Source organism: Schistocerca piceifrons, chromosome 3 (assembly GCF_021461385.2).
Source record: "Schistocerca piceifrons isolate TAMUIC-IGC-003096 chromosome 3, iqSchPice1.1, whole genome shotgun sequence".
Classification (NCBI taxonomy): domain Eukaryota; kingdom Metazoa; phylum Arthropoda; class Insecta; order Orthoptera; family Acrididae; genus Schistocerca; species Schistocerca piceifrons.
Window position 1 is genome coordinate 678,549,080 of NC_060140.1, and position 15,551 is coordinate 678,564,630.

The following is a 15,551-nucleotide window of genomic DNA, read 5'->3' on the forward strand; positions in this document are numbered from 1 at the left end:
ATAACAGTCATGTTTCTTAACAATACCAGACAACAATCACCACAAACTGCATTCATGAGCAGAATACCAAACAAATCTACAAAGTATACTTAACAGAGTACATCTCTCAGGCTTAACCACATTATACAGTTCAATTTAGAATCTTTGCCCATTCATTTTGAAACAGGTTTATATTCTTAAATATTAAACCACTGCTCAAACCACAGCTGAGCAACCAGTGGCCCACGAGCCGGATCGAGCTGGTGATTGGTTTCATCTGGTCTGTGGAAGAAATTTGTGGGAGAGAGAGTGTGGAGGTAATTGGAACATTGCAAATGTTGAAATTGAAGGCAATTTGTAATGAATTAGCTGCAACCAGTAGTGTTCATAAGTTTTTATTTTTCTATTATATCAAGATGCCTGGCATCTTATTCTCAGATGTTTACATTTATTTGCATGTCATGAACATTGTTTTTTAACTGACAGTGTTGCAGAATTTTATGACAAGTTCTTAAGACAGCTGTTATTAATTGTTGTAAGTAAAGATAGAATGTTCATGGTGCATTTAAAAAATATATAAAAAATGAAGAAAGGGGTGAACATAAAATGGATGTAGTCTTGAAAAACACATTCTTAAGGTATAGTTTGCTGGTGTAGTGTGTTGGGAAAGGGGTACAATTCGCATTGGTGCATTACCACGAAAACATGCACTAGGAGCACTGCTCTTGCGTCACATGTCTAGGAGGCCCACGAACTTAATTAAGTATGTGAATCATGCTCGCAGATCATCATAGGTTGCCCATGCAGGCTTAGATGGTAAAATTTTATTCAGTTTTGTAGATCTTACAACACACATGAATTCTATGCGCCACAGTAAATCAAACAATAATCATTCTGTCACTTTTTGGGAGCCATTTGAATTCTTTAACTGTAACACCAGTGAGATTTCTGCTACTAGCATCTCTCCATCAAAATTTGTCATGTTTCTGCAGTAAGGCTGTACTTCTGAATAGCCTGAGATATGGGTCTTGCTTACTGTATGAAATAAAAGGAAGGTTCATAAGGCGAAACATCTGAATATGCAAAAAAAAAATAAGAAAGAAATGGAAGCTACAGAAATAAAGAAGAAAGAAAAAATGTAGCCCAAAACTCCGGCACCCTGCCTTAGGATCCCCTGTGCAAAAGAGCATCTCTCCACAGCCCTGGAGGATATTGATTTTCATTAATCCTACGGAACAGAAGCCATCAGTCTTGTCTACAACCCTTAACTCTGGTCGCTGCAACCTGCTGTTGAACTGATAAAGACTCGCCCGTGTTTCTTGACCTACGACTCAATATATTGCTATCACCCCATCTCCCCAGCTTCCTCACTGCCCACATATTCCTCACATCCTTATTGGCCCCCCTCCCCTCATACTCCCCAGCTTCATCATTGCCGCCCCCCCCCCCCCCCCCAGCCATGTCACAGCTTCCTTACTTACTGCCCTCCTATTCCTCAGCTCCCTGAACACCATGTCTGTTCCCCAGCTTCTGAAGTGCCTTCCTTTTCCTCATGTTCCTGATTGCCCCTCTTTTTCTGACATTCCTGGCTGGCCCCGCCTTTCCCCCCCCCCCCCTCCCAAATACCCATTTTCCTGACTGATGCCCCTCTCACTTATCCCCATGTTCCTGACTAGACTACCCCCTTATTCCCTTGTTTCTGACTGCACTCTTTTTCCCCAGCCTTCTTGCTGTCCCCTTTTCCCCCGGCTTCCTTGCTGCCTCTCTTCGCTCCGTACCAGCTTCCTCGCAGGGCCCAGTTTCCAGTTTTCTTACTGCTCCCCTTTCCCCATGTTCCATCCTGTGCCTCTTTCTTGAGACCCAATTTCCCCTCCTTATCACTTAGGGACTCAACAGTAATATTCTTCTTCAGAAGTAATGTATAGGATCACAAAAAAGTGTTGTTACTAATGGATGTTGAATGAACTCCATTAGAGATAAACTTTGAGATACAAATTTCAAATTACCTAAATATCAAAGATGATTTTCTGAATGAGGTGTTGCCACTGACTATGCCAAGAAATTTTCTTATCGCAAAGCTAAGTTTTACATTTACCATAAATAAACTAATAGACAGCAAACAACTTAAAGCAGGGCTATCTGTCACAATTATTTAATGAAATAATTCCACCAATAGTTTGAACATTTTTCATTGCATTGAAATTAGTTGGTGATGGTGCACCTCTGAGAATTGTATAAAAAGTCTTAAACCTTGTATACCTCATACTATGCAAATTATTGAACCAAAGGGCGTATTCCCAATGGTGTAGCTTAACTATTTCATGGAACACATCACCTCAAAAGTGACAGTCTTCTGCAACCTCGTCTTAAGATTTCCACCATCTTCAACTTACTTAATCCCTAGAGACTAAATACAAAATACTGGGAACTAATAATTTGTGGAATTACCTATAACATGTTTAGACATCTATGCACAAAATTTGAACAGAATCTTATGTAATAAAGTGGGAACTGCTAGACCACTGGGCATTGTGTGCCATTCACAAATGGAGAGAGATAGAGAAAGTCGGCCATTCACCTTATGTACAACTAACCTTACGTGCTCGTTCCAATTCATAATTAGTCACAATGTTACATGTAGATATCTGGCATGACTGTTTCAAGCAGTGCACAATTTGTATTGTTTTCAGGTCTTACAAGGTTTTTTCATACTTATCTGCATTAAATTAAATTTTCTGCATTTGAAGTAAGCTTCTGTTCATCACACCAAATAGAAATCCAGTCGTCATCCTGTATTCTTCTACAGTCACCCAAGGATGACATTTTCCAATACTCTTTGGCACCATCAGAAAAGACCTGCAACTTACTACTCACCTTAACCGTTAGACCATTTATGTATACAGGGTTGTCCATTGATAGTGACGGGGCCAAATATCACATGAAATAAGCATCAAACGAAAAAACTACAAAGAACAAAACTTGGCTACCTTGAAGGGGGAAACCAGATGGCACTATGGTTGACCCGCTAGATTGTGCTGCCGTAGGTCAAACGGATATCGACTGTGTTTTTTAAAATAGGAACCCCCATTTTTTATTACATATTCGTGTAGCACGTAAAGAAATATGAACCTTTTAGTTAGGCCACTTTTTTCACTTTGTGATAGATGGCGCTCTAATAGTCACAGACGTGTAAGTATGTGGTATCATGTAACATTCCGCCAGTGCAGACGGTGTTTGCTTCGTGATACATTACCCATGTTAAAATGGACCATTTACCAATTGCGGAAAAGGTCAATATCATGTTGATGTATGGCTATTGTAATCAAAATGCCCAACGGGTGTGTGCTATGTATGCTGCTCGGTATCCTGGACGATATCCAAGTGTTCGGACCGTTCGCTGGATGGTTACATTATTTAAGGAAACAAGGAGTGTTCAGCCACATGTGAAATGTCAACCACAACCTGCAACAAATGATGGTGCCCAAGTAGGTGTTTTAGCTGCTGTCGCAGCTAATCCACACATCAGCAGCAGACAAACTGCGCGAGAATCGGGAATCTCAAAAATGACGGTGTTGAGAATGCTACATCAACATCGATTGCACCTGTACCATATTTCTATGCACCAGGAATTGCATGGCGATGACTTTGAACGTTGTGTACAGTTCTGCCAATGGGCACAAGAGAAATTACGGGATGATGACAGATTTTTTGCATGCGTTCTATTTAGCGATGAAGCGTCATTCACCAACAGTGGTAACGTAAACTGGCATAATATGCACTATTGGGCAACGGAAAATCCACAATGGCTGTGACAAGTGGAACATCAGCGACCTTGGCGGGTTAATGTATGATGCGGCATTATGGGAGGAAGGATAATTGGCCCCCATTTTATAGATGGCAAACTAAATGGTGCAATGTATGGTGATTTCCTACGTAATGTTCTACCGATGTTACTACAAGATGTTTCACTGGATGACAGAATGGCGATGTACTTCCAGCATGATGGATGTCTGGCACATAGCTTGCTTGTGGTTGAAGCGGTATTGAATAGCATATTTCATGACAGGTGGATTGGTCCTCGAAGCACCATACCATGGCCTGCACGTTCACTGGATCTGACATCCCCGGATTTCTTTCTGTGAGGAAGTTAAAGGATATTTGCTATCGTGATCCACTGACAACACGCATCAGTGCATTGTCAATGCATGTGCGAACATTACGGAAGGTGAACTACTCACTGTTTAGAGGAATGTCATTACACGTATTGCCAAATGCGTTGAGGTTGACGGACATCATTTTGAGCATTTATTGCATTAATGTGGTATTTACAGGTAATCACGCTGTAACAACATGCATTCTCAGAAATGATAAGTTCACAAAGGTACATGTATCACATTGTAACAACTGAAATAAAATCTTCAAACGTACCTAAATTCTGCATTTTAATTTTAAAAACCTACCTGTTACTAACTGTTCATCTAAAATTGTGAACCATACGTTTGTGACTATTACAGCGCCATCTATCACAAAGCGAAAAAAGTGGTCCAACTAAAACAGTCATATTTCCTTCCATACTACACGAGTATGTAATAAAAAATGGGGGTTCCTATTTTTAAAAATGCAGTTGATAACTGATCTATGGCAGTGCCATCTAATGGGCCAACCATAGTGCCATCTGGTTTTCCCCTTCAAGCTAGACAAGTTTCATTCTTTGTACTTTTTTGTTTGATGCTTATTTCGTGAAATATTTGGCCTGGTCACGATCAATCGACCACCCTGTATGGAGAACAAGAGTGGTCCTATCACAATTCCATGGGCAATTTGTGATGATACCTTTGTCTCTGATGAATACTAACCATTTAGGATAAAATACCAGGTTCCGTCACTTCAGAAGTCTTCGAGCCACTCACATATCTGGGAACCTATTCTGTATGCTCCTTCCTTCATTAAGTCTGCTGCGGGGCATTGTGTCAGACATTTTTCAGAAACTTAAGAATGTTGAATCTGTCTGTTGCCCTTCATCCTTGATTTGCAGAGTATTGTACAAGGAAAGGGAAAGCTGAATTTCAGACGAGCGAGTCTTGCTAAATCTGTTCTGATTTGTGGATAGAAGCTTCTGTCTTGAGGAAATTTATTATGTTTGAATTTAGAATACACTCAAGAATTCTGCAGCAAACCAATGTTAAGGATATTGTCTGTAATTTTGCATGTCCATTCTTTAACCTCTCTGATATACAGGTGTCACCTGCACTTTTCCCAGTAGCTTGGGTCTTTACGCTGGGTGAGAGATCCACAATAAATACAGGTGAAGTATGGGGCCAGTGTCAAATTAGGATTCCATCTGGACAGGGTGACTTACTTGTTTTCAACCCTCTTTCAGTTGCATCTCAGCCACAGGGATGCCTATTTCTATGTCCTCCATATGGGAGCATGGAATGACCCGTTTGCTTTTATCAACATTAATAAGTAAAACATTGATGCTTGTCATATGTGTCACTTTATCAGATTTGGACAATCAGTATCTCTCTCCTAAACAGGTGCAGGAATGTGTCAAAGCTATTCTAGCTGCAGAGTCAGCCACAAAACTAGCTGAACTCGAGGCATTAACAGGCACATGGGATGGTGAAGCAAGAATAATATCAAAGTAAGTTTGAACCAAATTTTACACGTAGATGCATGTATGTACAACAAATATGTTACAATCACAGTTTATTTTTCTTTCAAGGCATGCAAATAATCTTCTTCAATTAAATAATGGCAAAAAGATTCCTCCAAGTGGATGGAAGTGTGAGAAATGTGATCTCACTCAGAATCTGTGGCTCAATCTAACAGATGGAGCTGTTCTTTGTGGGAGAAAATTTTTTGATGGCTCTGGAGGAAATGACCATGCTGTGGAGCATTATCGTGAAACAAGTAATATATTTGTATTTAATTATAGCTTATACTGGTCTAATAGATTTTCAGATTTTGATATTGTGTCTGAATCATGTTTTGATTTGATTATTAACAGGACTTGAAAATGTAAATTTGTTATCAAGAAGTTTAATACACTAATTCCTTTTGTAAAATACTAATTCAATCTTGTGAATGTAAACAGATGAATAAGTAGAAAATGCAGACTAGTGGTGAGTGGCCTTGCATAATTGAATTGTGTGGGATATAAAACTGTATGTTGGAATGGCATCGGGCATGTGGAGACGTTGAGAGCATAAATTTTGGAACATTACTCCATTCAGCTCTTGAGTATTGTTCTCAAAAATTAACATTGCTTTTACTGGCAAAAAATTGTGTAGGATATCAGGACAATGCCCCTTGACGAGCTGAGGAACTGTTGTTGGTAGTGTGATGCTTGTTATATATCTCCATGAAGAGAAGGTGCAGATGAATGGTCTGGGTACAGTAACAGCCAAGTGATGCTAACATTCCTTTGAATAACGCAACCCCCAAATAATTTTTCATTGCTGCCACATACCTATTGGGGGAGGGGGCGGGAGACTTCTTCCTATTAAAACCAGGTTACCGAAATACCAAAGAAATTTATATAGTGCTGGAACCATGGATGCCTTTTTAGAGTATTTACGATGACACTCTGACGCCATGGTGACAGTAGTCTCTCATTAACCTTAAGAGAGTGAAGGCTTAGCACCTGGTGAAGTGAACGCTGTGCACTATGTACTAATTTTGGTACGGTGAAACTGTAACTGGTGAATCTGAGCGGTGTTTCCTTCAGCCTGATAACTGAAATTCTGCATCGTAACGTAATCACTTATGTGAGCATGGGCTTCATTGAACATTTAAGAATTTTGAATGAATTTCATATTTTCATTGACTTCCAGGAATATTGTTCACAGTTGTAGGTACATTAAATAAGCCATCATTAGAATAAAATTGCTGTACAATCTGCAGTTTGTGAAGATACTGAAATGGAGTGTTCATCAAAAATTCTGACATGGTGAGATGTGGAAAATGTAGGGTGGTGTTAGTTTCTGTTTCTAATGTGAAGTTAATTTTTGGGTGTAAGGTGTTTATTTCATTGTGTAGCTGTTCTATGTGTGTATGTGGTTCATCAGTCAGGCATATTATGTCAATGACATCATGGTACCAGTATATGACTTTGTAGTTTTTTGGTTTTATTATGTGCCTGAAAATCATGTTCTCCAGGTTGTTCATAAATATGTTAGCAGTTATGTAAAAAACCATTTTGCCAAGTTCCCAAACATGTTTCAACACCTCTGTGGCATCAACAGTGGGTTTCTGTATAATTTAATCTGTAATGTGAACATTTTTACTAAATGATTACAAAATTATGTGGATATTTAGTTCAAACAACAATTCTTTTCTTTTCATTATTACCTTCACACTCAGTTTGCATGGTTTCTCAGGACCCGTATATTATTTATTAACTGGCGGACCTTTCATCCAACAAATTTAACTGCAAACACGGTAAACACAAGGAGTTGCAAATCCAAATGACGACGGTTTTGTCGCCCAGCCAGGCATTCCCCAGCAAGCTCTACATCAAATACAGAAACACCTTAATGAAGCTACAGAAGACAACTCTCAATATACAGTTTAATAAAAATTGCCTAGCTGATAATGTAATTCCAGACTATATCAAAAACTCTGTGAATAGCATGTCATCTGCACCAAAGAAAGTGAAAGAGAAGTGGTGATTATGCGGCTAAAGCAAGAGATTAGGGAATTGTATGCTAAAAAGCAATCATTCAACACTGAATTTTATGAAACACATTTAGAATTGGCCAGCAAATTTACAATACCAGTTCACATTTTGGAAATTACAGAGAGAGAAAAAGCATACGTACAGAAAGTAATGCAAGAAAAACAGGAGAAATGAAACAGAAAACTCAACAGAATAACTAACAGCAAAAACACACCCACTGAAACCAATCACAACCAACAATATAAATTCCATGACAACATCATTAACCTAACTGACGTAAATCTTACCAAACAAGGAAAGAGCCTACTGGAAAAAGGGCCAAAACACTACATTAACACAAAAATATCACACAAAACAATAGAAAACCTCATAACAGAATCAGAACACATTATAAAGGAACAAAAAAAGACTGAGCACACCAAATTTTAATGCAAACTTGACAAGAGAATTAGTAGCTGCGGAAATAAAATGGATAATCAGAACGCACAAGTCCACCATTATTTCTAATAATAGAACATCAGAGGAAATCACAGCCAACAAGCTAAAACAAAAATCAAAACAGAATAATGCCACAGTAACAAGAGCAAATAAAGGGAATATTGCTGTAATTATGGATGAAAAAGAATACTTAGAAAAAACACTAGATTTTCTCAAAGACAATAACATCACAAAACTGACCAGTGACCCAAGTAGCAAGGACCAGAAAAACTTTCAACAGACACTGAAAAACTTTCAACGGGCACTGAAAAACTTTCAAGGGGCACTGAAAAACTTTCAACGGACACTGAAAAACTTTCAACGGACACTGAAAAACTTTCAACGGACACTGAAAAACTTTCAACGGACACTGAAAAACTTTCAACGGACACTGAAAAACTTTCAACGGACACTGAAAAACTTTCAACGGACACTGAAAAACTTTCAACGGACACTGAAAAACTTTCAACGGACACTGAAAAACTTTCAACGGACACTGAAAAACTTTCAACGGACACTGAAAAACTTTCAACGGACACTGAAAAACTTTCAACGGACACTGAAAAACTTTCAACATACACTGAAAAACTTTCAACGGACACTGAAAAACTTTCAACGGACACTGAAAAACTTTCAACGGACACTGAAAAACTTTCAACATACACTGAAAAACTTTCAACATACACTGAAAAACTTTCAACATACACTGAAAAACATCAAAAATACATTCTCAAAAGGCCAGGTAAAAAGGATGACACAGAAAAAGCACCTGCCCTAAATTCCCTACCAAAGGGTTTACAAGGATAATATCCCATAAAGGCCTGTCATCAACTTCAGAAATGCTCCATCCTACCACCTAGGACAACACACACACGCACGCACACACATTACTAAAAAAAATTGCACATTTTTGTTAACAGGAACCTGGAAAACTCGAAGGAATTAATCGACAGAATCAAGAACATACACATACCAGACACAGCAACCCTCATATCATTTGAAAGCACATCAATGTACACTTGTATTTCAGTAAATGAAACAATCAACATCATCACACAAAGATTAAAACAACAAGAAAACACACTGGACACACGTATCAATGAAATTACAACCATAACGTCACAAAATTAACTTGTGTTCAACAAAGAATTTTATTCTCAACATGAAGGACTGCCAATGTGATCACCAATTAGTGGCCTCCTAGCTAACATGTTTATGAACAACCTGGAGAACATGATCTTCAGACACATAATAAAACCAAAAAACTACAAAGTCATATACTGATACTGTTTTGTCGATAACATAATATGCCTGACTGATGAACCACATGCACACATAGAACAGCTACACAATGAAATAAACACCTTACACCCAAAAATTAACTCCACAGTAGAAACAGAAACCAACACCACCCTACATTTTGTAGATCTCACTATACATAAAACAAACAACACATACAATTTCACAATATTCAGGAAACCGACAACCACAAGCACCACCATTCACGAACTATCGAACCACCCATTGACACATAAGCAAGCAAACTTCGTATTCATACCCCATAGATTAAACAGAACACCCATTAACAGACAGAACTACACACAGTAAAGCAAATAGCGGTAGAAAATGGTTATGATACCATATGGTAGACAAATTAAAATAAAAAAAATATGTAAACAGTACAAAAATGCGTGCGCGCGCGCGCACACACACACACACACACACACACACACACACACACACACACACACGTACGTTCTCACCCAACACAGAACACAAACAATGACCACACACACAACACAACAGAGCAACAACACACACACAAAACGAAATGGCACATACTCACCTACAATAACAAGATTGTTCACATAATAGGCAACATATTAAAGAAACAGGACTCCAAATAGGATACAGGTCAGAGAGCACAACACACAAAAAGGTCAGAACACAAGAAACACCCACGGATAAATTTAACAGATCAGAAATATATGAACTCACATGCAACACTTGCCAGTCAGTGTACATAGGACACACATGCAGAAACTTCAAAACCTAATATTCTGAACATCTCAGAGCTTTAAAAAGCAACAGCTCCCATAGCACAATTGCTGACCACCTAATAGCCCACAATCACCACCCAACTACAATAGAAGCAGACTTCAGAACACTAAAATCTACACACAGCCTATACAGCAAACTGACCATTGAGGAAAACTTCCACATACCGAAGGCAATAGCAGAAGGGAAATAGGTCTTAAATGGATACACTACACTCTGCAGTGACACTCTATTTAACACATTAAAGGAACTTCACAAAAAAAGACAACACAAACAGCTAAAAAGTCTATATATACACACACACACACACCCACGCAATAAATTGATACAACTACACTCTGCAAAGACTCACCATTTTACACACAAAAGGAACACCATGTAAAAGGCTACACAATTAGCTAAGAAGCACACACACACACACACACACACACACACACACACACACACACACACACACACACACACACACACACACAGAAAAAATGCAAACAAAATTCAAATTTGGTGCCTAACTCAGTTGTGACCAAATGTACACTGACTGGTTTGGGACATGGGACACACAACCACCACAATTACAGTGTGTTTTGGTGAAGTGAAAAGTGCTTTTATGGCTTTATTTTGTGAAAATGTGTGTTATGTTTGTGTGCTTCGTAACACCTCACCATGATGCTGAGATAAAAAAAGTCTTGCCACACAACAGCGTAAGTAACAACGAATATAGGTGCGAAATATCATGACAAACTAAATTAAGTTTTAGTGCATAAAATGATAGGTTAACTCCCAACAAAATTTCTCATCATCATCTTTTTGGTTGCAGATGACAAGCTACCTGTAATAAATAATATACAAGTGGTCCTCAAAAACCATGCAAACAGAGTGTGAAGGTACTATTGAAAAGAAATGAATTGTTGTTTGAATTAAATATCCACATAATTTTGTAATCATTTTTTAAACATGTTCACATCACAAATTAAATAAAACAGGAACCCACTGGTGATGGCACAGAGGTGCTGAAACATGTTTGGGAACTTGGAAAAATCGTGTTTTGCATAACTGGTGGACCTTACATCCAACAAATTCAGATCTAAACTGTGAAGACAATCTTCTGCATGCTTACGATCACAGGATGGCTCATTTAAGCAAAAACCAGTTCTTACAATAAAAGTATGTGAGCTAGTTGGTGCTTTGTTCATAAAATTATAAGGAAAAAATCACTGTTTTCTGCTGCACAGGTTGATTAATTTTCCAGCTACAGTGTCAGATTTGCTTATTTGCCTGTGATAACCTTCATAGCAAAAGGCTGATTATTACTCGAATTATAACTTCAAGGAATTGCAATCTTCTAAAATGTGTTGCACAGTGACTGTTCCGAAGTTTGAAGACACTTAGTAAGATACCACAGTGTTTTGCTGCTGTAATAATTGGATCTGATGATGACTGCAAAGCCAAAATTTTAATAAAATAGCATTTTGTTAAGGCACTGGTTTTTATAATCTAATCTGAGATTTTTGTCACAGGTCCAAACAGCATCATTTCATTTAATAAATAAACTTCCCTAAATAATTATCATACACATCAGTATTAAGTACATGAGGTAGTTATTGCTCATGGTAATGTTAGTCAAAATGCTAATTTGTTAAACTAGTTGACAAAATATTTAACTGTGATTTCAGTTCCTATTTCTTTCGGGTCACATTTTAAAATTTGTGTTATAATTTATATGCAGATACGCATTGCTTCATTTGAGTAACAAGATACTATTCAGACCTTTATTGCCTTTATAAATATGGACATCTAAATAAATATTATGCTTTGATTTTTATGTTGATTTTTTTGTTGTACGTTCAGACTATCCCCTGGCAGTGAAGCTTGGAACAATAACAAAGGAAGGAAAAGCAGATGTCTTCAGTTATGATGAAGATGATATGGTTGAAGATCCCAATCTTGCACAGCATTTGGCTCATTTTGGCATTAATATTGCCCACATGGAGAAGGTATGCATGATACTTTTAATTTGAAGATATTCACTTGATTTCATCTCAGATGATCATTTGTATGTGTACATTATATGTTAAGGAAATTATAAAGTTGGTGAGATTTCTGAATTTCAGAGACCCTTGTGATAGTGAAATGAAGCAGCTCTTAAGGTTTCTTCTTGTTAAATTTTATTTCTTTCTAGATACCTCAGATTGTCTGCAGTACTTGTTGAGATTTTTGGTGTCCACATTTACGTCTAAAATAGTTTGGGAAACACAGCACATTTATTACGAATAGTGTATAAACATCTGCTTGTCTGTGTATGTGCGGATGGATATGTGTGTGTGTGCGAGTGTATACCTGTCCTTTTTTCCCCCTAAGGTAAGTCTTTCCGCTCCCGGGATTGGAATGACTCCTTACCCTCTCCCTTAAAACCCACATCCTTTCGTCTTTCCCTGTCCTTCCCTCTTTCCCGATGAAGCAACCGTTTGTTGCGAAAGCTTGAATTTTGTGTGTATGGCTGTGTTTGTTTGTGTGTCTATCGACCTGCCAGCGCTTTTGTTTGGTAAGTCTCATAACAAAGATGATGTGACTTACCATACGAAAGCGCTGGCAGGTCGATAGAAACACAGACACATACATACACACAAAATTCAAGCTTTCGCAACAAACTGTTGCCTCATCAGGAAAGAGGAAATATGTCTGCTTGTGTCTGTATATGTGTGGATGGATATGTGTGTGTGTGTGTGTGTGTGTGTGTGTGTGTGTGTGTGTGTGTGTGTGTGTGTGAGAGTGTATACCCGTTTTTTCCCCCTAAGGTAAGTCTTTCCGGTCCCGGGATTGGAATGACTCCTTACCCTCTCCCTTAAAACCCACTTCCTTTCGTCTTTCCCTCTCCTTCCCTCTTTCCTGATGAGGCAACAGTTCGTGTTGCGAAAGCTTGAATTTTGTGTGTATGTATGTGTATGTTTGTGTTTCTATCGACCTGCCAGCGCTTTCATATGGTAAGTCACATCGTCTTTGTTTTTGAATATGTTTTTAAATATATTTTTCCCGTGTGGAATGTTTCCCTCTATTTTATATATAGAGGGAAACACTCCACGTGGGAAAAATATATCAAAAAACAAAGATGATGTGACTTACCAAACGAAAGTGCTGGCAGGTCGAAAGACACACAAAATACACACAAAATTCAAGCTTTCGCAACAAACTGTTGCCTCATCAGGAAAGAGGGAAGGAGAGGGAAAGACGAAAGGAAGTGGGTTTTAAGGGAGAGGGTAAGGAGTCCTTCCAATCCCGAGAGCGGAAAGACTTACCTTAGGGGGGAAAAAAGGACGGGTATACACTCGCGCGCGCACGCACACACACACATATCCATCCGCACATACACAGACACAAGCAGACATATGTCTGGCTTCTTCGATGCATTTCCAGATTCAGAAGTGGTATACACTGATGACTTGGTGATCGACGGATGGACGAACCAGATTTGCATACGCATATGCAGGGTGCAGTGAACTATGCTCCTTACCAAATGGGTGCAGTGTCGTCACTGCTGAATTGGTGGCCATCGAATGGGCCCTTAGCCATTCTCGTTCTTACACCAGCAACATGCTTGTAATCTGCAGCGACTCTCTGAGGAATCTTCAGGCTATAGATCAGTGCTACCTTCATCACTCATTAGTCACAACTATCCAGGATCTTCTTTCTGACCTCCATCAAGCTGGACAACCAGTTGTCTGTGTTTGGACTCCTGGACATTTTGGGTTCTCGTGCAACGAACATGCTGACCACTTGGCAAAGTTGACTACTAAGATACCAATTGTGGATTTGGGGTTCCACAACTGGACATTTGGTTGACTCTACATCATTAATTCTTGGATGTCTGGAACTCAGAATGGTTCACCCTAGACTCCCCAAACAAACTGAGGGCAATAAAGGAGACAACGACCACGTGGGAGTGTTCCCTTCATGCTTCTCACGGGGAATCCACTCTCCTTTGACAGCTATGCATTGGCCACACTTGGCTGACCCACAGCCATATTCTTCAACATGAGGACCCACCTTACTGCTGATGTGGTGTCTGCCTGACGGTGGCCCACGTCCTGCTAGAGTGCCCAGATTTGGCTGTTTTGCAGCAATATCCTAAACTTTCTGACACACTACCTCTGGTGTTGGTGGACAATGCCAAAGTAGCTGACTTGGTTTTACGTTTCACCAGCAAAGGTGGTTTCTGCACGTCTCTGAGAGGTGGGAAATTTCAGTCTCATTGACCACCTGTGGTGTTGGAGGGGCACGCCTCACCTGATCTGGCTCAGGAGACCCATGGTGGCCCTTGCTCAGCAGTCTGGTTGCTCAGCAGTCTGGCGTGGCCTAGCCCGTACCCTTCCCACCTCTTTATTCTCCTTGTTCTTTTATGTTTGCTGTTTTCAATATTTTATCTTTCCTAAAATTTTATCATCTTGTCTGTGTTGCTTGTTTCCTTGGAGTAAGGGACAGTGAGGTGGTGCTGATTGGATGCAGAGGCTGCTTCTCCCACCACATACCCAGGCCCTGGGACCTCAACTGCATTCTCGGCGGAGCAGCTCGCCTACCTTTACCCCCTCTCATCCACTCTCCTACTTCTCCTTGATTTTATCTCTGTCTTATTGTATCTTACTTACAATTGGGCTTCCCAGGATTTGTGTTTTGTATCGTCCTTTATTCCTGATTTGATACATACAGGATGAAGGGACAGATGACCTTGCACTTTGATACCTTTAACTCCAACAATCTATCAACTGACCAACCACCAAAGTAGATTTTCAAGTTTGTGCAAATTTATTTTCACTGTCCTTTTTGATGCTGAATAGCTTTTATGTGGTAAACTTCACATTGTTAACAATACAGATCATTAAACCTGCATTGACTACCATGAATCTAAATTTCATCAAGAATGGCATTAATGGTTGGTGCATACCTAATAAATGTCCAATTAAAACTTTTTGCAAGTGACTTAACATGACAAAAGTTCTGCAGTGACTGACTGTATGAATATTAATCTATGAAAGCGCAACCAGGACTGACTGACGTGGAACTTTGCTTGATGAAAACTGAACTTGACTGACTGTATACAGGCTGGACCAGAAGTCATAATTGGAAATGTTTAATGGTGTTATATTGAAACAAGAAGCAACATGAAAGGCAAACGGGAACATGAAATGACTCCCTAGCTCTTGCAGAAATTGTATTTAACAGAAAAAGATAAATGCATGAATGGAATAATGCAGAAACAAATGTTCGTACATACTTCTTGCGTATTTCAAACACTCTATCCCTATGCTGACCATTATTCTCAGTGCAGAAAATAACATTAGGAGGGTGTCGGTTAATTTCTTCA

General features: G+C 39.1%; 1 protein-coding gene across 1 annotated transcript in view; it reads left to right on the forward strand.

Moving 5' to 3' along the window:
• The window catches only part of LOC124790068 (ubiquitin carboxyl-terminal hydrolase 5), a 160,033-nt gene that overhangs the window by 48,653 nt on the left and 95,829 nt on the right, over positions 1-15,551 (forward strand). The window contains exons 4-6 of the mRNA XM_047257633.1: positions 5,517-5,623; positions 5,705-5,892; positions 12,044-12,189. Coding sequence (XP_047113589.1) covers positions 5,517-5,623; positions 5,705-5,892; positions 12,044-12,189 — 441 coding nt within the window. The remainder of the gene's footprint in view (positions 1-5,516; positions 5,624-5,704; positions 5,893-12,043; positions 12,190-15,551) is intronic.